Source organism: Heloderma suspectum, chromosome 1 (assembly GCF_057233095.1).
Source record: "Heloderma suspectum isolate Gila_16-S chromosome 1, 16-S_ref, whole genome shotgun sequence".
NCBI classification, from domain to species: Eukaryota; Metazoa; Chordata; class Lepidosauria; order Squamata; family Helodermatidae; genus Heloderma; species Heloderma suspectum.
In genome coordinates, this window is record NC_139458.1 from 191,993,409 (window position 1) to 192,016,587 (window position 23,179).

Consider the following 23,179-nt stretch of genomic DNA (forward strand, 5'->3'; position numbering starts at 1 on the left):
TTCTACTGCCACTTGGTTGTGGAGTCTCACTCCTTCACCATTACATTTGACTGTTCATTTCCTATATTGTAGTTTAATCATCTAGCCTGTAGGGGTACAAAAGAAAGCAGGGGGCGGGGAGGAAGACGAACGAAATCTGTGGAAGCATTGGCTTCTACCTTTCACGGTGATGACCGTACTGCAGCTTGCAGTGCCAGCAGAATTGAGGGCTTCACAAATGTAATCGCCACTGTCTTCTGGGTTGGCATCAACGATGATTAGCACTACTGTGGAGTCACTGAACGCCATGTGGTGTTTGTCGCTAGCATGGATTTCATGGTCATTTTTGTACCACAGAATTTTGATTTCTGGGGAACCACTGATTTTACATTCAAGTTGACATGAATCACCCTGCTTCACCATTCTTGATGCTTCTAGTTTCTTTATAAATTTAGGAGGTTCTAAGAAGCCAGAAGGAAAGCAACATTCAGTACTGCATTACTGCAAGGAAGAACTCTTGAGAACATAGAAATGTTATGATGGAAATCATACAGATGGTAAGTTCAATGACAACCAACAAAATATAAGCTTGAGAGGAAGAAAAAGAGAGAGGGCTTAAAGAGATTCTCCATATTGGGCCAAGCTACTTAGGGATAGACAGACTCTGTCTGTTTCGCTAGTATATATGTTTTACATTTCTATATAGAATCCCTTATAAATACGTTTTTATTACAAAAACTGATAATATATAGCAGGGCTGCAGCAGCTTTGGCCTGGGGTCCCGATCTAGGTCTTCTGGGGTCCCAATCTGGCCATCTAGGGTTCCCTAGATGCCAGGCCCCACCCCATTTCCCCTGACCACTGATCATTTGCAGGTTTCATGGCTTTTGTGCAGTTTTTCTGAGAGGTAAAATGCCTCTCCTAAGCCTTAAGAGCTTTAAACTAAAATATGCTGGTATTTTTGGCCCTGCCTCTTTTGCCTTTGGCCCCACCCACCACTAGAATGTGGCCCCCAAGAGCTTCTCTGAAATGGAATTCCACCCTCAAGCTGAAAGAGGTTCAACACTCCTGATAGAGTCTCGCACTTATTATTATTGCTTATTTCTTATTACTTACTTGAGCATTTCTATAATATAAATTATATCAGCTATCCCATAAATGTATTAGACATTTTTACTTCTGTAGCTCTAAAAACCTTGACATTTCTGCACTGATAAGCTGTGGTCCTGATCCACCAAACAGTAAGTACAGCGGAATACTGTTATCATGCTTTCTACTCCCCTTGTGTGGTCACACAGAGCTCAGGACAGGGGAGCAGAAATCTCCCCCAGCTTTAGTCAACCTCAGGCAAGTGGGGGACTCAGATAGAGGATGGCACCCATACTCAGTCTAGGAGACCTCTTCTCCCCATCCTGTGCCTCCAATAACAGAGTAATAATTCAAGAATCAATATTTATGAGGTATGCCTCACAATAATCTCCTAGTTGAATGTACGGTAGGGTGGAGGGAAGAAATGAGACTGACTTAGTTGAGCATTCCCTCTGCTTTTACTTCAGCAGTTAGTTGACTGGCATTCAAAAACCCCTTACAGCCTCATTCCGTTGCAAGAATGACACTGTATCCCCAACAAGTATGCCAAGTGCAGAGACCAAGTGCTGGTTTCCCACCTCCTTGCAATATATCAACCCTCTATTTGAGGGGCTTGCAGAACTCTGGATGAGTTGCTGTTAATGGATTAGGATATCTATACTTTCCCCACATAGCTATTTTTGAAACAAAACAAAACAATGATATGCAAAATATAAATGAATGAGATGTAATCTGATCTAAGAACAAAAATTAGAGAAGACTATAGAGTTATATTTAACATGGATGTATGTAAAGCACAGACAACAGGAGTCATTTGTCAGAAAAAAAATAAATCACACTTCTACGAGCATAACAATTTTTTCTCTGAGTTTCAAAAAGAAGTTAGAAAGAAAGCTTTTAGGTATTTGATGCCCACAGATTGCTTTCTATGAGGTCTCTTTGTTTGTCTGGAACTGGTCTTTTCAATTTTGACTTCAAGCAGTTAGAAACAAATAATTGTTTGGAAAAAGAAGTCCCAAGAAATCCCTCTTCTGAGTGAACCCCCGGCCCCCAGTTTCAACAAGGTCCACTTAAATTCCAATACCTTTCACATTAAGCTGAGCTGAGCAAAAGTCTTTTCCAACATCATTGCTAGCTTGGCAGGTGTACTGTCCAGAGTCTCCTTTGCCTACTCTCAGAATCCTTAAATGGGCCATATTGGCTACAAATGTGATTGCATAGTTTCCTCCTGTACGGATCTCTCGGCCGTCTTTGGCCCAGGTAACATGTATTGGTTGGGCTCCGGTAACATGACACTCAAAGTCAGCACTTTCTCCAACGGGAAGATCTTTGGACTCAGGCGTGATATCAAACAAGGGAGCTTGTTTGGGTTCTGAGAAAAGGAAGATGATATTGCTGATTTATTTTTCTCCCTTTTGAACACACGCACACACACACACACATACACACAGCCAAACCCTGTAGCATTTGAGCTTTAGAGTTTAGGAAGAAAGGCTGAACATAATAGCTAAAAACAAAGGAGTCAGTATGCAACGAACCTGAGACTGTGAACCTAGCACTAGATGTAGCTGTGCCAACAGGGTTGGTAGCTGTGCAAGAGTACTGCCCAGTATGGCCCATCTCAGTTTGCAACAGATGAAGACTTGCCACATTATCTATGTAAGAGGTCTGCACATTAAAGTCATCTCTTAAAGGTACACCATCCTTATACCAAGTAACACTGATGGGTTCGGACCCATTTAAGCGGCAAACGAATTTGACCGGGAACCCAACAGTTTGCTCTGTGTCCTTTAATTTCCTTGCAAAAGAAGGTGGACGTTTTCGCTCTGTAAGAAAACAGGCATGCAGTAAATTTATAAATGTATGCTTTGCGTAGCATCTGGACAGATGAACCACATTTTAAAGAGCGAAAGTTCTGTAAATAGGAGTTTTGAATCAACTCAAAATAAAACGATCACCTTGAACTGCCAAAGCAGCCTTTGAAGAGGCAGCTCCAACAATGTTTTCAGCTTTGCAAATATATTCTCCACTGTCACTGACATCCACTTTGTTAAATATCAGTGTGGCAACGTTGTCTTTGAAATACATTTTATACTCGGGAGTAGATCTTAATTTGGTATCTCCTTTGTACCAAGAAATTGTGATTTCTGGTGTCCCAGAAACTTGACATTGCAAAGTTGTGTAGTCTCCAACTGATACCTCAAGAGGTCCCAAGTGTGTGATGAAAGAAGGGGGTTCTGGGAACACAAAGAGTCAGCATGAGCATCAAGATAACCCATACAGTTGAGACTTTGAACTATAAAATTAAGTGACAAAGACAGTTGAAATGTCACTAAAGACAGACCTAAAGTGGATACTAGTGCTTCACAAATATCTTCTCCAGCCTCATTTTCCACCACACATGTGTATTCCCCTTGGTCATCCTTTGTACTATTAAAAATTTCCAGAATGCATGACTTCTCTGTTGTGGTGATGCTGCACTTTTCAGATTGACTTAAAGTGACACCATTCTTCTTCCATGTCACTGAAATGGGAAGGCTACCAGTGTACCGGCTTTCTAGAATTATGGATTTGCCTGGTTCCACACAATGATCGCTTAGTTTCTTCACAAAAACTGCTGGTTCTAGTGAGCAATAAGAAATCAAGTATTGACCATTTGTGTTGTGCAAACATTTAAATATTTCAGAATAAGACACTGTAATCTGTACCAACCTTTTACAGAAAGATGTGTCGTACAAGACACTTTGCCAGCTTCATTCATCACAACACAGGTATAATCTCCACTCTGGAGTGGCTCTACATCAAACAGCTCCAGATCTGTGACGGAATCTTCCAAATAGATGTTACATTTATCACCTGGTACCAGTTCACTGACCCCTCTAAACCAGTTCACCTTAAATGGTGGTGTTCCTCTAACAACAGCTGAAAATGTAACACTTCTGCCTGGTAAAATGTCCACAGATTCAGGTTCCTTCACAAAAGAGGGTGGTTCTAAACAAGTATTAAAAACAATTACAGATCAGGGGATGATTAAGTAAGCATGAAATGAAAACAAACATTTTCCTTAAATTATAACACCAGAAGAGCAGTATTCTGCAAGAATGAAAGATTAATGTAAAATTATGGATGATTCCTGCAAAGAGCGAGTTGGTCGTCAAATTACTGACCTTGCACGGTCAAAACAGCCCTGGTCTCATCGGAGCCTGCTACGTTAGCAGCTTTACACGTGTATGTTCCTGTATCAGACGACTTCAGTGAATTGATTTGCAAACCGCAAACGCTGTCTGAAAAAGTGATTTGATGTTTTTCCCCAGTAGTGATTTTATGACCATTATGAAACCAAGCAACTGTAATTGGGTGGGATCCAGCCACTTTGCACTCAAGAACCACAGAGGAAGCTAGTACACCATGGGTTTCTTTAAGTTTTCTTGTGAATGAGGGTGGAATAATCCGATCTATGTAAGAAGAAGTAAACAAAACAAGATAATGACCCAAGAAGATTACAAAGGAGAACCATTTTCTTGTGGAAATATTGTGCAAGAAGCAATAGAACTAACCTAGAACATCCACTGACGCTGTGCAGCTGCTTTTGCCAACATTGTTCTGTACCTCAAAGGTATATAAGCCACTGTCTTCCCCTTCTGAATCAAGAATTTTAAGTGTAGACACTTTCTTGTAGAAGGTAATTTTGTATTTGTTGCTACTTGTCAGTTCTTTTCCATCCTTAAACCAGCCTACTGAAAGTTCAGGTGTTCCACCCACTTTGCACTCTAAGGTACAAATATCTCCTACAGTGACTTTGATTGGCTCTGCCTTCTCTACAATGACAGCTGGCTCTGGAAAGACATACAAGCAATATCCATCTGTAAATAACTTTGTCTCATTAGACTAATTGTCTGACATTTCAATTATAAAAATTAGTGCTCTAAAGCAACATCTTTCTGCTTTGAAGTGGAGGTAGTACAAAGCTATTATCTGCTCTCCTTTTCTGGAATATAGCTACACAGTACACACTCACAAGATGGGAAATATCATCATGTCTATGCAGTTTATAGAATTATAATGTTCACATTCTGGTCCCATCAGAACATCAAAAAGTATTTATTCTACAGGTAAGATCCTCTAGATAGATGCAGTATGAATTAAATTTATCAGTGCATCTTCACCCCTTAACAAGATATATCACCCAAATTGTTTCCTGACCTGAAGCCAATGTTTATGAATTGTGTTAAAGTTAATTTTGTAACCTACTTCAACAGATGAAAAGCCTGTAAAATGCCTGTTTTTCCGTGAAGCCTTTGGCACACACCCCTAGTTCTCATATTGTACTTTAACTGAGCCTGTAACTAAGCATGTGTAACTGAAACAACCACATATTGCTTCTCTATTTACCCTGTCTCCACTTTCCTCCCCTTCCTATGTTGTTCCCCCATATCAAATTTCAGATTGTATGCTCCGTGGGACAGACAAGACCTCTCCTCTTGTACTCTGTACAGTGTCATGCATATTGATGATACTATACTATACTATACTATACTATACTATACTAATACAATACGTAAGATTTATAGTATCCTAAAGGTCCTGCATGTTAGCTAGCCTTCCCAACTTTTAAAATACCTCTTTTTAAAATGCACATTTGTGTTATTACCAACCTAGAACTGTTAAGGTGGCCATACACTCCCGGGTTCCAGCATCGTTACTGATTTGGCAAATATACTTCCCAGCACTTGCTGGTTCTGCTTTGGCAAGCTGTAAAGTGGCAATGTTTCCCACATATGTTATTGTTGTGTTTTCACTTTCTCGAATGGCCTCTTCCTTGTCCTTCAGCCACAGAACCGAAATCGGTTGAGAGCCTTCCACTGTTGCTTGTAACTCTACTGGTTCACCCACCACAACAGTAAGGTTGCTTATTTTGGTCACAAATTTTGGTGGTTCTGAAGAGAAAAGAGGCAGTGGGCTTGAAGATTTCCAAGAAGAAGCATTCTACAAGTTCTTATAAAGAAGACAATTTTATACCATGCATTCTACAACAATGCTTACCTTTTAGTTTTACAGTGCAAATACAAGTGTCACTTCCCACATCATTCTGAGCTTTGCACTGGTATTCACCAATATCAGAAGCTTCAACATTAAGAATGTGAACACTTGCGTGGTAGTTTTTGGATGTGACCTTGTATTTTTTACTGCTGCGGATTTGTCTCTTATCCTTATACCATATGACATCAAATGGTGGTGTCCCAGAAATTTCACACTCAAGGCTAACTTCAGTGCCTTTGAGTGTATCTAGTGGAGATGGCTTCCTGCTAAATACAGGAGGTTCTATGAAGAAAGAAGAAGCAGGCACCATTTTTAAAAGACAGCTATGGTAAAATACATGTTGCTAGGTTAATGCAAATATAATATAAGAGCTGTCAGATCTGTATCTGTTCCAATGCCTAAGCATACAGTTAACAGAAGTGGTTTCCTTTTCAAAATGCATGTACCACCACTGAAAGTGACAACTATCGTGTGATGCTGAGCAAAAACAGGGCGCAGGGTGCAGGAATACATTACATTAAGATTTTATCCTCCTATCCCATGACTACCCAGCCGTTCAGTGACAGGTAGAAAGCATTGATGGTCACTTTCTAAGTCTGTATCTTCTTCACCACCACCACCACCACCACCACTACCACCAAGCCCTTAGTGCATTCTCAAAGGATAGGGCAAAAGCCACAGGTTAGAAGATACAAAATTAACCGTGAGAACTAGGACACTGCCCAGGTGAAATACTAAAGAAAGAGAAGCCTGCAAAAGAGTGTTTTCTAACCTTTTACTAGAAGTTTTGTACTGCAACTTGCTCTGCCAGCAGGATTCTGTGCTTCACATATGTAATCTCCACTGTCAGCAGCACCAAGATGTCTCATTTCAATTACTGCCATAGAATCTGTGAATGACATCTGGAACTTTTCACTAGCATGGAGTTCAGTGTCATTTTTGTACCATACCACCTTGATTTCTGGAGAGCCACTGATTTTACATTCGAGTCTTGTGGAATCACCCTGTTTCACAACTTTTGATGGTTCTAGTTTCTTTACAAACTTTGGAGGTTCTAAGAAATGAAAGAAAACATGAAAGTAAGGTGAGTAGGAAGAAAAATGCATATAGAATAAGGGGGGAGAGGAACAGGTAAAGGCTCATTAACCTGTGTCAAGAACTTCTAAATTTAGCGACGCACAAAGAAAAGTAATTAAGATACAGTTATAAAAAGAAAGCAGCAGACAAATGAGAAAAGAGAAACACAGAACAAATTAGCGCACCTGTTACGCTCAGTGTAGTTGTACAAGAATCACTGCCAACATCACTGGAAACTTGGCAAGTATATTTCCCACTTTTTGATATATCCACTGAATAAAGATTTAAGAAACCAGTAGACCCTTCAATCCCAAATAAACAGTTAGGTCCAGGCACAAGTTCTAAATCTTCTTTAAACCACTTTATTTTAAAAGGCGGTGTTCCCTTTAAAACAGCCTTAAATTCCACTGTTGAATCAGGTACAGCTTGTTGGCTTTCTGGTTTTACCAGGAAGCTTGGTGGCTCTAAAGATTTTAAGAAAACAAAAGAATTCATTTTTAGCACAAGAAATACAGCCTGGCAAGGCAAAATAAACAATCAAGAAAATTAAAGATGTCAAAAAGATCATAAGAAAGAAAAGTTGTCTATAGATAACGTTAGCTGTCAGTTGCAGTCAAAGATATTAAGATAGTAATTGTGAAGTCGAGTAGAAAAAGATTTCTATTTAATACAGTAAAGAGTATAGAAAGAAGACAGGAATCCAAACCTTTCACTGTTAAGGCAGCACTACACGAGTCACTTCCTGCAACGTTAGTCACGCTGCACGTATAATTTGCAGAATCTGTCAGTTCCAGGTAATTAACCTCTAACGATACTGTGTTTTCATGGCACAGACTCCTGTATTTTGCGCTGTCAGGTATCTCTTTTCCATCTTTATACCATTTTGCAGTAATCGGGAGTGAGCCAGAAACTTTACACTCCATATGAATGGATGATCCCAGAATTTTATCCATTTTTGGCAGTTTTTTGGTAAATGAGGGAGGAATTGATTGATCTGTCCAGAAGGAGGGAAAAAGGCAAGTAGTATCAGCTTCCTTGCTGTTAATCTTCTTTATGAAAATACACCGGTAATTAAAATGTTTGTAAAAAAAAAATAAAATGCCAATGTTGGCAAAACTCAATACAAACCTAGTACTGTCAGAACAGCCTCACAGGTGCTGCTTCCAAACTCATTCTCAACCTTAAAAGTGTATGCACCACTGTCCTCCTTCATTACGGATTCAATCCTGAAACTAGCCACATTATTATCAAAGCTCATGGTGTAATATCTACTGGGCATGAACTGTTTGCCATCTTTGAACCATTTGGGTTGAAGCTCTGGAGTTCCAGCCACAGTACATTCCAAAGTCACTGGGTCTTTTTCTGTCACTTTAACTGATTTAGCTTTTTCTATGATCTGAGCAGGTTCTGCAGTAAGAATTAAAACACAAATGTATTGAAGTCTTCTTATGGATAATAGGCAGAAGACTTGTTGATTAAAGCAGAAATCAAAACTCACAAACCTTGTACTAAAAGTAAAGCAAAACACTTTTCCACTCCTGACTCGTTCTTTGCCCGACAGGTATATCTCCCACTGTGACTAAGGTGGACATTCTTGATTTTCAGTCTTGCCACATGGTTCTCGAAAGTAATGTGGAAGTTCTCATCATTTTCAAGAATTCTTTCATCTTTTATCCAAGTCACTGATAAAGGCTGGGAACCAGCCACCGTGCATTGAAATACGGCGGAACTTTTCAAAACAGCATGTATGTTTTCTAACTTCTTGATGAAGGATGGGGGCTCTATGTTTTTAAAAATAAAAAGCCAGAGTGAAGCCAGAAATGAGGTTTAAAATTGGTTAAAGTGAAGAGAGCAAACTGAATATTTTCTATATTTTTTTCCTACAGCAGTTCCTGAACTGACCTTTCAGACTGACCCTTGTGCTACAGGAACAACTGCCTCCTTCATTTGCTATTATGCACTGGTATTCACCAGCATCTTGAAGATCACAGCTCATTATTTGAAGAGCAAACACAGATTGTCTATCAGTCATGGTATATTTTTTGCTGCTTCGAATCTCGTTGTTGTTCTTCAGCCAGGTTACTTTGAATGGAGGGGTCCCTGTGACTTCACACTCTAACACAGCATCGTAAGTTTTTACTACTTCTACAGGTTTCAGCTCCCTTATAAATGTGGGAGGTTCTAAATTGGAAGAAGAAAACAAAGCAACCTCAGGAAAAAAGGGAGAAAATCCAACGGTATGGCTTAGTGAACTCGAAAAGGATTTTTTCCAACTAACCTTTCACTTTCAATTCAGTGCTGCAGCTCTCACTGCCTGCATCATTGTGAACTTCACAAATGTAAGTCCCACTGTCTTCCACCTTAGCACTGGTGACTTTAAAGGTGGCAATGTTGTCTACAAATGAGACTCCATATTTAGCACGGTCTGTTACTTCATTCCCATCAAGGTACCAAGTTGCATGGATTTCAGGTGTACCAGCTACCTGGCATTCAAAAGTGGTAGATTGTCCTTTTCTCAAAACTACTACAGGGCTAGGCTTCTGAATAAACCTGGGGGGCTCTAAAATCAGAATAGGGTGGGGGAAAGCACAAAAATAGATTTATTGAAAAACAGTAACTGGCATTAAAAAAAACTAAAATGGAGGCTGAAATCCTATGTACGCACTTACTTGGAAGTAATCCCATTGAACACAGTGTGACTTACTTGCAAGTAGACATACATAGGATTGTGCAGCACAAAAAACAACTAATAACACAGGATGTAAAACTGCAGACCTTTTACAAAGAGAGTTGCTTTGCAGGTCGTTGACCCAACATCATTGCTTATTTGGCAGATATAGTTTCCTGAATCAGATGTCTTGGCCGCAAAGAGTTCTAGTACACTTGAAGTGTCATCCTTGTAAACTGAGTGAGAGGCTCCCGTAAGGAGTTCTTTGCTGTCTTTGAACCACTTTATTTGTATGGGAGGAGTGCCACTCACAAGGGCTTTGAGCTGGACTCTAGCAGCGGGTATAACATCTTGTGACTGTGGCTTTTCAACAAAACTTGGGGGTTCTACAAAGAGTGAGAAGAAAGACAGGAAAAGGAGGGAAATCACTCAAATTCAACATAAAAGGAAAATGCCAAATGTGTTGCCTAAGAGAAAAGAAAACACAAGATGTTCAAACCTTTGACAGTTAAATATGCACTGCACTGATTTCTTCCTGCTTTATTTGTTGCTTCACAGGTATAAGATCCGCTGTCTACACCTTCAAGTTGGTTGATCTCCAAGAATGCCATGTTATCATGGAAAGAATATTTGTGTTTTTCACTAGCAGTTATCTCTTGGCCATCTTTGTACCATTGGATACTGATTGGATGTGAACCAGACACTATACACTCAAGGTGAACAAAAGAGCCCTTAATGCTGTCCATTTTCTTTAGTTTTTTGGTGAATTTAGGTGGTATGATCAGATCTACCCAAGACAGACCAAAAAGAAATGTATTAGATTAGGCTGCCACTAGGCTTGTCTTTGCTATCAGAAGAATAAGAACTGTAATGATAGCCAAGACCCACCCACCCACCTACCTCCAAGCAGGATACACAATACAAACCTAATACATTAATGCTAGCTTTACAGCTGCTGATTCCAACATCATTTGAAACCTCAAATGTGTATTCGCCACTATCTTTCTTTTCTGTTGAAGCAATCTTTAGCATGGAGACTGTATCGGTAACACTGATTTTATATTTGGGTCCCAAAGTCAACTCCTTCCCAGCTCTGAACCACTTGGCAGAAATATCTTTTGTTCCTGAAAATCTACACTGCAAGGTGGCTGGGTCACCCTCTGTGACATCAATTGAAACAGCTTTATCAGTGATCGTGGCTGGCTCTGTGGTAAATACAGGAATAAGTATGAATTGTGTGACTTGAACTTATTGACTGAAGAGATTGTTATATATCGTGAACATGAGAGGAGGCTAAACAAACCTTTTACTGTTAGTAAAGCAGAACATCTTTGGATTCCGGCATCATTTTTGGCCTGACAAAAATATTTCCCATCATGCTTTACTTCAATGGCCCTGATCATGAGAGTTGCCACGTTGTTCACAAAAGTCATTTTTGTGTTATCATCTTCAACAATGTCATCACTATCTTTCAGCCAAGAGATTGTTATTGGCATGGAGCCTTTAATAGTCGCCTGAAACACAATGGTGCCTCCTCTAAGAGAGCTAATGTTCTCAATCCTCTTCAGAAATTGCGGGGGCTCTGTTGAAGGAATAGATGTCTGGTGAGCATCAACACTGATGAAATGTTAAAATAAAGGCTATAGTGACATTTTCTAAGAAGTACTAACCTTTCAGAACCAGCTCCGAGCTACAGACACAGCTTCCTACATCATTTGTTACCCTGCACTGGTATTCGCCCGCATCAGAAGAGTCAAACTTGAAAACTTGGAGACTAAGCAAGGAATTCTCAATAGTTATTCTTTGTTTTCTACTGCTCCTCACAGGTTTGTTGTCCTTTAACCAATATACCTCAAATGGAGGAGTACCTAACACCTCACACTCCAGTATAACATCTGAATCTTTTAATACTTCCCTGGGTTCAAATTCCTTGATAAAATAAGGTGATTCTATAGCATAAGAGAGAAAGAAAGAGTGGGAATTGTTAATTCTTCTGGAACTTTTTAAAGACTTTTTTTTTTTTTTTTAAGAAAGCTGGGTGGAAGAGTACTTTCACACATACCTTTTACTGCCACAACACTACTGCAGGTATCTTTTCCAGCATCATTTTTTGCCTGACACATGTATTCTCCACTGTCCTCAACTGTGACATCCAACAGTCTTAGTACTGCTGTGGAGCCCATCAAAGACATCTTGTATTTGGCACTGTCTTTAATTTCCCTGTCATCCTTAAACCAAGATATTTTAATTTCAGGGGTGCCTGTTACTTTACATTCTAACTGGGCATATTCTCCTTTCTTAATCAGCTGTGATGGCTCAAGTCTCTCCACAAAAGTAGCAGGTTCTGTGGAATAAGAAATGTTATTAAGAAGAGTTGCAGAAAGAGGTTAAAAAACAATAAGAGGCGATAAGGCAAGGTACTGTAGCAAGAGAAAGAAAATGCAAACCTTTCACAAACAAGTTTGCAGTGCATGCAGCTGAACCAGCCATGTTGCTGACTTTACAAGAATAGACGCCTGAATCCACAGGTTTTACTGCATAAAGTTCCAAGTAACTCGACAAAGCTTCTGTCATGATGTAGCAAGCTCCACCAGTTGTTAGCTTAGCATCACCCTTAAACCACTGTACAGAGAGTGGTGCTGTTCCTTTAAATGTACTCTTCAAACGCACTGTTGACCCGGGCGATACTTCTTGAGACTCTGGCTCTGTTATGAAGCTAGGTGGCTCTAAACATTATTTGAAAGAAACAGTTGAAAAGAGTAAGTAGTGTAATTTACACCGTGCGATAAAAGAAACCAATTCATAAGAGACACCAAGAGAATGCCAAAAAGATGTCAAACCTTTTACAGTCAAAGTGCTACTGCTTTCTTTACTCCCTGCAGAGTTTGTGGCTCTACAGGAATACACCCCTACATCATTGGTATCCAGATGCTTGATTTCCAAAGACGCTGAACCTTCTTCATACCGTACTTTATATTTGGCGCTGGATGTGATCTCTTTGTCATGTTTAAACCAAGAAACTTTTATTGGAAGAGAGCCTGATACTTTGCAATCAAGATGGCAGGAACTACCAACTGCACTGTCAACATTCCGCAAGGGCTTAGTAAAGAATGGAGGAATGGTGCGATCTGTTTCAAAGCAGAGCAAAGAAAGAAAACCAGTCAAAAGAGCATTTCAAGACTTTTTGTTTTTAACTGTTCTGTGTTCTGAATTGGAGTAGCGTTGTTGTCTTTAGCCAGAAGAAGGTTACCAACCTAACACAGAAAATGAGGTGGTGCACGAACTGCGTCCAACATCATTCTCAACTTCGAAGGTGATTTCACCAGTATCGTGTAATTCGGATGTATAGAATTTTAGCTGAGCAACATTGTTCTTAAAACTGATTCTATACTTTTTGTTAGAAACCAGTGGTTTTCCATCTTTGAACCATTTCGTTTTTAACTCTGGGGTGCCTGCAACAGTGTATTCCAAAGTTGCTGGGTCTCCGGCAGTCACCTGAATGAACTCTGCTCTCTCAACAATTGTGGCAGGCTCTATAACAAAATTAAATAGTGGTCATTACAGAGCAAGTGCAAACAGCCTGTCAATATATGGAGAACCACGAGATGTGAAAGTGTTCCTACACTGACCTTTAACTGCTAATTGTCCAAAGCATGTTTGACTTCCTGCATCATTCTCAGCCAGACATGTATATTTACCACCAGAACTAATTTGGACATCTGAGATTTGCAAAGTGGCAACGCCATTTTCAAAGGTCACTTTGACTTTGTTATCTTCTTTAATAACATCTTTCCCCTTCATCCAAGTGACAGAAAGAGGAGTGGAACCTCTCACAACTGCCTGTAAAATAACTTCATCTCCAGCGAGGGAAGTAACATCTTCAATTTTCTTAATAAAAGATGGAGGTTCTAATTTGAAAAAGAAAAAGAAAGCCTTATCTATTATGATTGCTTCATATTACTCTAGGTGCTGTATTTCAATGTTTTTAAAGAAAATAAAATAGTTCTTCTAGATGTAGTATCAATCACTATCCTTTATAGGTACTGACTGGGGTCCAGAAGAAAGTTAGGAAAAAGATTACAGTTTCCAAACTGGATGCAGAGAGCACATTATTTATCAAATGTGAGTCATTTATGTATTATCTCTGACAACTGGCTAATTGTCAAGAGTGAGGCAGGGGTAGGAACAAATTTGGTGGTCCTTTCATCTAAATTCATACAAAGTATTGGAAGAAATAGGGAGGGTTGGGTGCTAGGGATTGTTCAGTTATAAAGAAGAGTATTTTCTCTTTTAGGTAGTCAACATGAGCGGTCTTGTCTAATCTGAACTTTTGTGGCCAGGAAATCCCTCAATACGCCCCCTTATTTGCCTCTGAAACAAGATACCCAAACTGATTTGCATAATGCTGTACTTATCAGTTGAAAGGATATATGAATCGCCTTTGAGAGTGCTTCCAGATGAGGCTTTTGTTGTGTAATCACCTTGACTCATTCAGAGAATTTTACCACAGGTTCAGATGATGTCATCCTCCATTTGTAACCCTCCTGTGTTCCCCCATCACTTCTAAATTTTTCTTACCAGAAAAAAAAATTCTGGTAAGGAAGGTCAGAATAGCTGCACAATGCCTTTTGACTGATAGTTCTAGGTTCTGTCTGTCTGGAAGCACCCTGAATTTCTCTTACACTATTTTGGTGAAAGTGGGAGTACTGGTAACATGGAACAGAAAGACCAAGTGAGGCATTTGTAATGCAAATGAGGCCAGTGTAGGCATTTGCGTCACAAACTGAAAAGCAAAAACCTCTTTAAGGTTCTTAAAGGAAAAACCTCTTTAAGGTTCATGTGTGCAAGTTCCTTTTACTTTAGAGTTAATTTTAATGCAATCTGGCCTCTGTCTTTACTCCTAAATTCAGGAATATAATGGCAGATACTAGTAGGCTACAGGACACAGAAACAGAAGGCAGGAAAAGCATGCCTTGGGAAAGGCTGTTGCAGAGGAAGGGTTGGTTTTCTGCTTTCTGTTAAAATATGTTTGTGTTCGTTTGTCTGCTCACTAACCTTTCAGTATGTATGATGTACTGCAAATGCATTTTCCAACTTCATTTGCTATGGAACATTCATATTCACCAACATCTGCACTATTAAATGAAGAAATCTCCAGAGAGATAAGAGACCTTTGGGAAGTCAACCTGTATTTTTTACTACTGCGAATTTGCTTCTTGTCTTTGAACCAACTGATTTCGAATGGTGCAGTACCAGAAACCTCACATTGAAGGGTGGCATTTGTTCCTCTCACTATTTCAGCTGGCTCGAGAGTTTTGACGAAAGTGGGAGGCTCTATAAAATCATCAAAGCATTAACAAAGAATTAATGACTGATAAGAATGCATGCAATAGAACAGAGCACCTCTAAAAGAAATTGCCCATGTGTTGAACAAACCTTTGACAACAATCTCAGTGCTGCAGCTGTCACTGCCAGCATCGTTAACTGCTTCACATGAGTAACTTCCAGTGTCATCAACTTTCACATTGGAAATATCTAACACAGCCACATTGTTGGCAAAAGACATCCTGTGCATATCGCTCTCTCTAACTTCTTTGTTATTTTTGAACCATGTCACCTGGATCACAGGGGACCCTTTGATTTTGCACTGAAGATGTGCTGACTCTCCTGGAGTCAACAAGTAAGAGGGGTCCACTTTCTTCAGAAATGATGGTGGTTCTAAAGGAAGAGTTCAGAAAGAAAAGAAAATGAAATACAATGCCCTGGAAGATCAATCTGATGTGAGGATTACAAGACAAACTATTGAGAAGCATGCAAGAACCCATCTTGGACTAAATTTCCATTCCTGTAATCGCTCTGAACTCTACTTTTAAAAACAGTAACAAGGATTTCTTAAAATTGCCTAGAAGAGGGGAAAAAAAGTGAAATGACAGGTTTTTGTCAATGCTGGAAGAGAGTATGCACATATAAGTAAGTCAGACAAAAAGCTTCAGTGAAGACATGGAGACGATTGCAAAAGATGTACAGCATACGCTGGAAACAGAAGCGGCATGCTAAAGTTGCGAAAACTATGGAATGAATCTCTTTTTTAATTTTACTGCCCACGTCTTATTTGGAATGAGTAACTACCAAAAACAAGAGAGTGTGAATAGCATAAAGTTAAGTAGATCAATGATTTTCTTACCTCTGATGGTTACTGTTGCAGAAGAAGAGCTACTCCCAGCCTCATTTGCAGCAGTGCAGGTATATGTTCCTGAATCTTTAAGTTTAGACAGAGGGATCTCAAGTGATGCTATTTTGTCTTCAAAGTAAATCTTGTAATCTCTGCCTGGAGGTATCCTGTTCCCATCCTTACTCCAGGATACTGTTACTTTCCGGTCTTCATCCACTTGGCATTCAAGACGTATTTTTTTATTGACCGCAGACTGCACAGACTGTAGCTCTTTAATGAAACGGGGCTTATCAATAATGGCCAGTTCTGTCTGGCAGATGTCTGCTCCAAACTTGTTTGAGGCTTTGCAAGTGTATATCCCCCTGTCATTTACTGTAAGACGCATAATCTCTAAACTGTGCTTATTGTCAGAAGCTAAAATCTTGGTGCGTTCTGTGGAGGAAATGGCACTGCCGTCCTTCTGCCACACTGTGTCTATCACAGGGGTGCCTGACACTGTACAGAGGAACCTGGCACTCTTACCCACAAAAGTAGTAATAGACTCAGGTCTGGTTAGGAAGGTTGGAGGAAACGCTTCTGCAAAAGAAAAGGGTAAAGTTGACTTTGGCTTGGCCAATCTGAAGGCTATTTTTCTATCAGCACTAAAGAAAGAAGGAGACAGAAATGCTGTCTCCACATTAAGTTGGCGAAAAATAATAAAGTTTCCCGATGATCAATATATTGATTATAATTACTATTAGGATCACATGGTACGATGTAAAACCTTTAAAGGAGTAGATTTAAAAGCCACAATTTCATCTAAGAAGAGTGATTTAATTGGGAAATTAGGTTCACACATCATTATTTTAAGTGTGTTTCATGAATTAACCAGCAGTACAGCTTCAATGAGGTAAAAGAAGCATGCAATTTTACATTAGTAAAATGTTCATTTTTAAACAAATAATGTTGTTTTAAAAGATGTATGTAGATTCTTCTAAAAGAGAAGTACCCATGTGTTATTATACTGTATATCCTTTATTTACTTCAAGATAGTCCTCAGTCTTGATGGGGCTCTCCCACCCTTCACTTATGGATCTTGCAATATGCAAGTAGTAAATCAATCAGACGTAGCTCTTCAATGAAATGGGGATGATCAATAATGGCCAGTTTCGTCTGGCAGATGTCTGCTCCAAACTTTTTTGAGGCTTTGCAAGTGTATATCCCCCTGTCATTTACTGTAAGATGTGTAATCTCTAAATCAATTAGTAAATCAAATCAATTGCATCCAAAACAAATCATAATCAGATGAATTACTTAAAGCTATAATTTCTTCAAGAGACTGAAGATTTTTAAGAATGTTGCTAGGCGAATATGCTAAAAACAAAAGGCATCAAAGAAGACATGGGGCTCTGACCATTTGCCCACCGCATCGTTTCCCCATTCCACCCCTCCGTGTGCACTGCTCTTTGTGAAGGACTTTCCTGCTGACAACCATCACCAGCCCTTCCATTAAGGGAGGCTTGTCCTTGTGTGTGTGTATACACTCTAACAATGAGTATCAGGAGTGAACTGGGTCAGGCCCTTTATTATCTGCACCTCTTCCATCACACTTAAAGAGTTCTGAAAAAAACCTCATCATACAATTACTGCCAATTTTTAACAGTTCATTTGACCATATCCTATCCATTCTACTTTGAGTCAGTTTCCAAAGGAAATACAAATTTGTTCCTGGATGCAAATGTTGAACCTGGAAAAAAATACCTCTGGCATTTTCTTCTGTTTCCCATATGAACTAAAAAGGAAATGGAGATCCTTGGACTTGATGTCAAAAATCATAAAGAGGTTTGGCTATTGGGCGGTATAGAAATGTAATAATACATTTATTAATACACAGTATAATGAGCCCTAAAACATTTTACAATACAGTAAACCATGCAGGGCTGGGGTTCTGCACTTACCAGTTACCGTTAAAGTTGCTTTGCTGCTTACACTGCCATACTGATTTGAAGCTTTGCAACTGTATTCTCCACAGTCAACTACTTGAGGTCTCGGGATTTGAAGAGTGGATGTATAATTAGCGGTATAGATGGTATATTTGTCACCATCATAAATTTCCCGCCCAGCTCTATACCATTGAAATCGTACGTTTGGTGCCATCTCGATCTCACAGGTGAACTTGGCAAGGTGGTTCACGGCTACTTCCTGGGATTCCAGTCTTCTCCTCAATATTGGTGCAACTAAAATGAAAAATAAAAGAATAATAGGGCTATAAGCATCCACATGCATGTGGATAATAATAATAATGGTGCATATAAGTGTACATTCCAAATCACTGTTAATAAAGTGACCAACATAAATGAGATGGGTGATTTCATGAACAATCTAAGGAAAGTGGCTGCAAAGGAAAATGGTTTTCAGAAGTGAAAGCAAACTGTAAGCAGTACTCAGCCTACCAGAGGATGACATTGCTGTGCATAGTGGAACTCCGAAGATATTCTGATGTGCTACATACTACTACAGGCATGCGAACAACATGATATATAGAATTATACCAGGTTGCACTGAAAGAGTGGCAAAATGAAATGTGTGACATTCTGCTAAAATGGTGCAATGATTTCCAGGACATGCAGTGCAATCTCTATGCATGTTTACTTGGAAGTAAATCCCACTGTGTTCAATGAGGCTTACTCTCTAGTAAGTGTTTTTAGGATTGCACCTTTGCTATAACAATGAAAACAACAACACCAAGTTACTCTGTTGATACGGGAATGACAGTGCTAAAACATGCATTCTTTTTAAAATATGTCATTACAAATGGTATTTAACATTCATAATTCATGAAAGGAATCATGAAAATTAACTTCACAGCACTGCTAAAGTGCAAATAATTTCAAAAACTAGTGAGGGAGGAGGTGTGAGTGAGTAACTTCAGAAATATATAATTTGTGATTAGTTTGGTGATGCACAACTGAAGACAATATACTTCTTATATCTGTATCTAAAATGATAATAGAGATACAGATATGTATATGTGTTCTATTCAGTTAGAAAATGAGTGAAAGAAAGTAATATTTTAATATCCTCATTATCCAACCTCTTTTTACAACTGTGAGTTTCGCTGTTGTTGTTGTTTTTCCACCTTCATTCAGAGCCTCACAGGTATACTCTCCTTGATGTACTTCCTTGAATGCTTGGTTGATTACTAGTGTGTATGTGTCATGGTCTTGCAAACACTTGAACTCACTACCTGAACATAGCAGTTTACCCTCAAAGTACCAATTCACCATTTTAACATTTGCTATAATGGAAGTAAGACGTACACTGTCACCTTCCTCAACAACAGTGTCTACAAAACTTTGGTGCATGATGGGCCAGTCCTTGCTCACTAGTCTGTCTGCTTGCTCCCTAGCCTCAGTCATATGTGACTCCTCTTCATTTTCCTCAAAAAGCTCTTCTTTTCTCTCTCTCACTTTCAGAGCATCAAGTGGTTTCTCAGCTGGCACAGCTGCTGAAGGAATATCAAGGGTGAGCGTGTTTGTACCTACATCTTTAATCTCCTCCTTTAGAGCAACAGTTTTGACGTCTTGAACAGACACAAGGTGCTCCAGCTGTATTCTTGATTCAGTACTCCTTTCAGCATGTTGTGGCTCAGGTGAACCAATAATATTAATAACTGATTGCTGCTGAACAGGTGTATCATTCACCATAACTGAATGCATTTCTTTGAAAGGTGAACCAACAATAAGCAACTTATGGTGTTTAGGTTCTGAGATAGTACTGGGTTCCTCTGCTATCAGAATGTATTTTTCTTCATAAATAATAGAACAAAATGCAGCCTGTAATTCATTTTTTAAGTCACCTGTATGAGAATAGACTCCTTCAAGGGAGAGAGTTATTTCTGCAGTATTGGAACTTCCTGTGGTAATAAGGCAGGTGCATGTTGTATGTTTAGGTTCTTTGATCACCTTTACAGTTCTTAATTGAAAACTTTCTAGAGTGACTAGTGCATCAGAAGAAAACAGGTGCTGTTCACTTGTCAAAGCTACTTTCAGGGCACTTCTTATCTGCGCCTTCATATCTACACTACAACATACTGGAGCTTCAGCTACAAGTTGGGTTTCTTTATACAAGGATTCGTTTGCCTGTGTTTCAGGCACATCCAGAATCATCCCTGATTGTTTCCGGGCTTTTACATTTTCAGCTTCTGGTCTTGTGAGTTCATCTAGGTGTTCTTCCGTGAAAGGCTGTTTTTCTTCCAATATTAACGGAAGCCTGACTGACTGTCCTTCTTGGATTCGTGCTGCAAAATCTTGGTTCGTGGCTTCTAACAGATCTGCACTCTCTATAGGGACACCTTGTACCTCAATGCAGATGGGTTCTGAAGGCAACCTGGGCTCAGATATCACTTCACAGCTCATAGCCTGAATATCTTTAAATGGCTTGACACGTCCTACATCCAAGACCTTCTTTTCAGTCACAGTTGATACCTGCATAGCTGTTTGAAAGTCTTCCTTCCCCAAGGTTGCTTTCTGCTCTTTGCCTGCTTCAGGGAGGACTTGTTCTTTAGGCAGCAGCATTTCCTCAGACACAATGGTCAGACATGTTCGGAGCTGGGGCTCAACAATAGACAAGGGTGTTTCTCCTGCAACACTCTTCTGAAAGGTCTCCAGCGCTTCTGCAGCTATCTGGCTCTTTTCCTCAGATGTCACAGCACGTTTAAACATAATTTCAGCTTTCTGCAAAGCTACATGGCATTCAGGTTTTTGCAAAGCCAAGATGCCCTCCTTAGGCAACACTTGCTCAGTATGGCTCATCTGGAGATGCAAAATAGAAAGGGGCTCTTTGCCGGACTGAATGCTAACTGCCTCCATCAGAGGAGGAAACGGCTTAGCATCATCACAAGAGGTGGGAAGTTGCTCTTCTGTTATGGAGCAGTGTATCAAACGTGGACTTTTCCTAGACATTGCTTCATCTTCTGGTGGCACCTCAGAACAAAAATGCTCTTCTTGAGGAAGGGTGGCTTGCCCATGTACAGTGGGCAAATGCAGCAGCTTTTCACCTTCTCTTTGAATTTCTGCTATTACCGTGCAGTCTAATCTGGGAATATCCTCTGTGAGTTCGTTTGAGAGCAGCTGTTTTTCTTCTGTAATCAGGGCTGTTTTGAGAAGATGGTCCTGTTTCACTGACCCTTTTTGCTGCTCTGCAATGGTTGCGTCAAAGATGGACTCTTTAGGGTAGGTCTGTTTGGAGGCAATCATCGGCACGTGTAGTACATTTAGTGTTTCTTGGGTTAGGCTAACTTCTTCAGGTGAATCTGCATAATCAATTGTATTGGTATGAGCTTCACTTATTTTACGTTGCTCTGCTGCTACAACAGATTGAAAAAACCTGCCTTCTTCCTGAACTAATATGCCCTTCTCCCACTTGTGCGCTTCAACTGCCAAAGAACTTTCCTTAGACAATTCTTGGATGCTCTCAACCCTAGGAATAAACACTGCTTGTTTGGGCTCACTTGTTGGAGTAACTTCCCCAGCTCCTGGAACTGAAAACACAACAGATTCACCTGAGCTTACTGTATATTTCTCCTCAGAAATAAGAGAGGCAAATTGAGATTTTTCTTCTGTAACAGACTTCGGCATTATTATTTCTGGCAGCTTGATTTGCAGGCCTTTTTCTTTGTCTGCTTGGTTTATTTCTTCCACAGCTGGTAAACAGATATCAGAAACTTGGTGGCATTGGGAACCAGGCAACTCTGCTACTGGTGGGCTTTGAATGGGCTCAAAGTGTTGCTCTAGAAAACCAGGTTGTTCCTTCACCTCACCTGTAGTAAAAGCTGTAGCAGCCACCTTTTTACTGGCCTGAGAGGATGCATCTGCAATTTCCTCAGCTTCCTGAGACTCAAGCAAGGCAGCTTGTTGGGTAAGGAGGGCTTCCTGCTGTACAGTAGCTGTTGAGTAGGATGCCATGTGCAAAGCATCTACCTCTTCACTCTGTAGTGAATGCCTGTCCTCTATTCCAATTGTATACATCACTTGCTGCCCATCTTGCTTATCATCACCAGGCAGTTTAACCGCATATAACCGCGACTCGGTGGCCTGGTCACTTACAGTTTCTTTATATGACTTGGTGCGTTTTTTCTGCATAGCTTTCTGCTCCTTATGTGGAAACCCACCAGAGATGTCTAAGAGAATAAGAAGTTCTGCACTACTGGTGGCTTCACCTAAGAGATTTATTCCTCTACAGAAGTATAAACCACCATCATCTCTCTGACAGTTATTCACTGTTAGTGACCCAGAACCATCAAGATTATGAATGATGGTATAATGCATACTGGAGAAAATCTGGATATTTCCCCTAAACCACTGAATCTCAGGAGATGGCTCTCCAGTCACTTGGTACTCAAACACAGCAGAGGCCCCTTGCGCACACTGAACAGGATTTAGTTTCAGAACAAAATAGGGAGGTTCAGGACTTTCTGTCTTTTCTGTGGGAAACTCAGTGGCTAATTCTCTTTCCAGTTCCCTGTTATCTCCTTTACAATTTACTTTCAGATAAGCACTGCATGTAGTCTCTCCGTGGATATTACTAGCAATGCAAGTATATTCCCCCTCGTGATCAAATTTTGTGGAAAGAATAATGAGGCTATAATTTTCCTCATCAAATACAAACTTATAGTCTGTAGATGATGTCAGTTTAACACTATTGAAAAACCATTGTATTTGAGGTTTTGGATTCCCAGTAACTGTAACAGAAAGTCTAGTTATATCTCCCAAACTTATTTCAACATTTGACACATGCTTGAGGAAGGTTGGAACATTGCTGTTCTCCTTTTTCATCTCTAAAGTGCTGGAATAAACAGACTTTTCAGGCATGAGTTCAAGTGTTTTATCTCTGTTAGATAACTGTAGGCCGCTGCTGTAACTCTCGGTTCTTTCTTCCTCAGCAGACACAATAATAGAGCTAGAAATCTCTGTATGGGGAAAAAATTATGTACATTTTATTAAAATATTTTCTTGAAAAGTTACACACACAAAAGCAAAGGCAGCTGTTTTGGGCATAAGAAAAATCCCTAAATCCATATTAAGGTAATGCCTTTATTAGGCCAACCCAAAGGTCACAAAATAGTGTGCAAGCTTTTGAGCTCTCCAGAACTCTTCATCAGGCAAGCAGGGGGA

At 39.8% G+C, this 23,179-nt stretch overlaps 1 protein-coding gene across 1 annotated transcript in view; it reads right to left on the bottom strand.

Moving 5' to 3' along the window:
- Positions 1–23,179, bottom strand: part of TTN (titin) — a 310,226-nt gene that overhangs the window by 198,342 nt on the left and 88,705 nt on the right. The window contains exons 45-76 of the mRNA XM_084814765.1: positions 19,099–22,974; positions 17,963–18,241; positions 16,038–16,601; positions 15,290–15,571; positions 14,909–15,187; positions 13,483–13,761; positions 13,108–13,386; positions 12,694–12,981; positions 12,301–12,579; positions 11,916–12,197; positions 11,524–11,802; positions 11,157–11,435; positions 10,780–11,058; positions 10,353–10,640; positions 9,961–10,239; positions 9,464–9,745; positions 9,088–9,366; positions 8,688–8,966; positions 8,314–8,592; positions 7,892–8,179; positions 7,371–7,649; positions 6,881–7,162; positions 6,112–6,390; positions 5,724–6,005; positions 4,626–4,904; positions 4,236–4,523; positions 3,781–4,059; positions 3,413–3,691; positions 3,027–3,305; positions 2,607–2,894; positions 2,153–2,440; positions 159–440 (exon numbers count right to left, since the gene is read on the bottom strand). Coding sequence (XP_084670891.1) covers positions 159–440; positions 2,153–2,440; positions 2,607–2,894; positions 3,027–3,305; positions 3,413–3,691; positions 3,781–4,059; positions 4,236–4,523; positions 4,626–4,904; positions 5,724–6,005; positions 6,112–6,390; positions 6,881–7,162; positions 7,371–7,649; positions 7,892–8,179; positions 8,314–8,592; positions 8,688–8,966; positions 9,088–9,366; positions 9,464–9,745; positions 9,961–10,239; positions 10,353–10,640; positions 10,780–11,058; positions 11,157–11,435; positions 11,524–11,802; positions 11,916–12,197; positions 12,301–12,579; positions 12,694–12,981; positions 13,108–13,386; positions 13,483–13,761; positions 14,909–15,187; positions 15,290–15,571; positions 16,038–16,601; positions 17,963–18,241; positions 19,099–22,974 — 12,882 coding nt within the window. The remainder of the gene's footprint in view (positions 1–158; positions 441–2,152; positions 2,441–2,606; positions 2,895–3,026; positions 3,306–3,412; positions 3,692–3,780; positions 4,060–4,235; positions 4,524–4,625; positions 4,905–5,723; positions 6,006–6,111; positions 6,391–6,880; positions 7,163–7,370; positions 7,650–7,891; positions 8,180–8,313; positions 8,593–8,687; positions 8,967–9,087; positions 9,367–9,463; positions 9,746–9,960; positions 10,240–10,352; positions 10,641–10,779; positions 11,059–11,156; positions 11,436–11,523; positions 11,803–11,915; positions 12,198–12,300; positions 12,580–12,693; positions 12,982–13,107; positions 13,387–13,482; positions 13,762–14,908; positions 15,188–15,289; positions 15,572–16,037; positions 16,602–17,962; positions 18,242–19,098; positions 22,975–23,179) is intronic.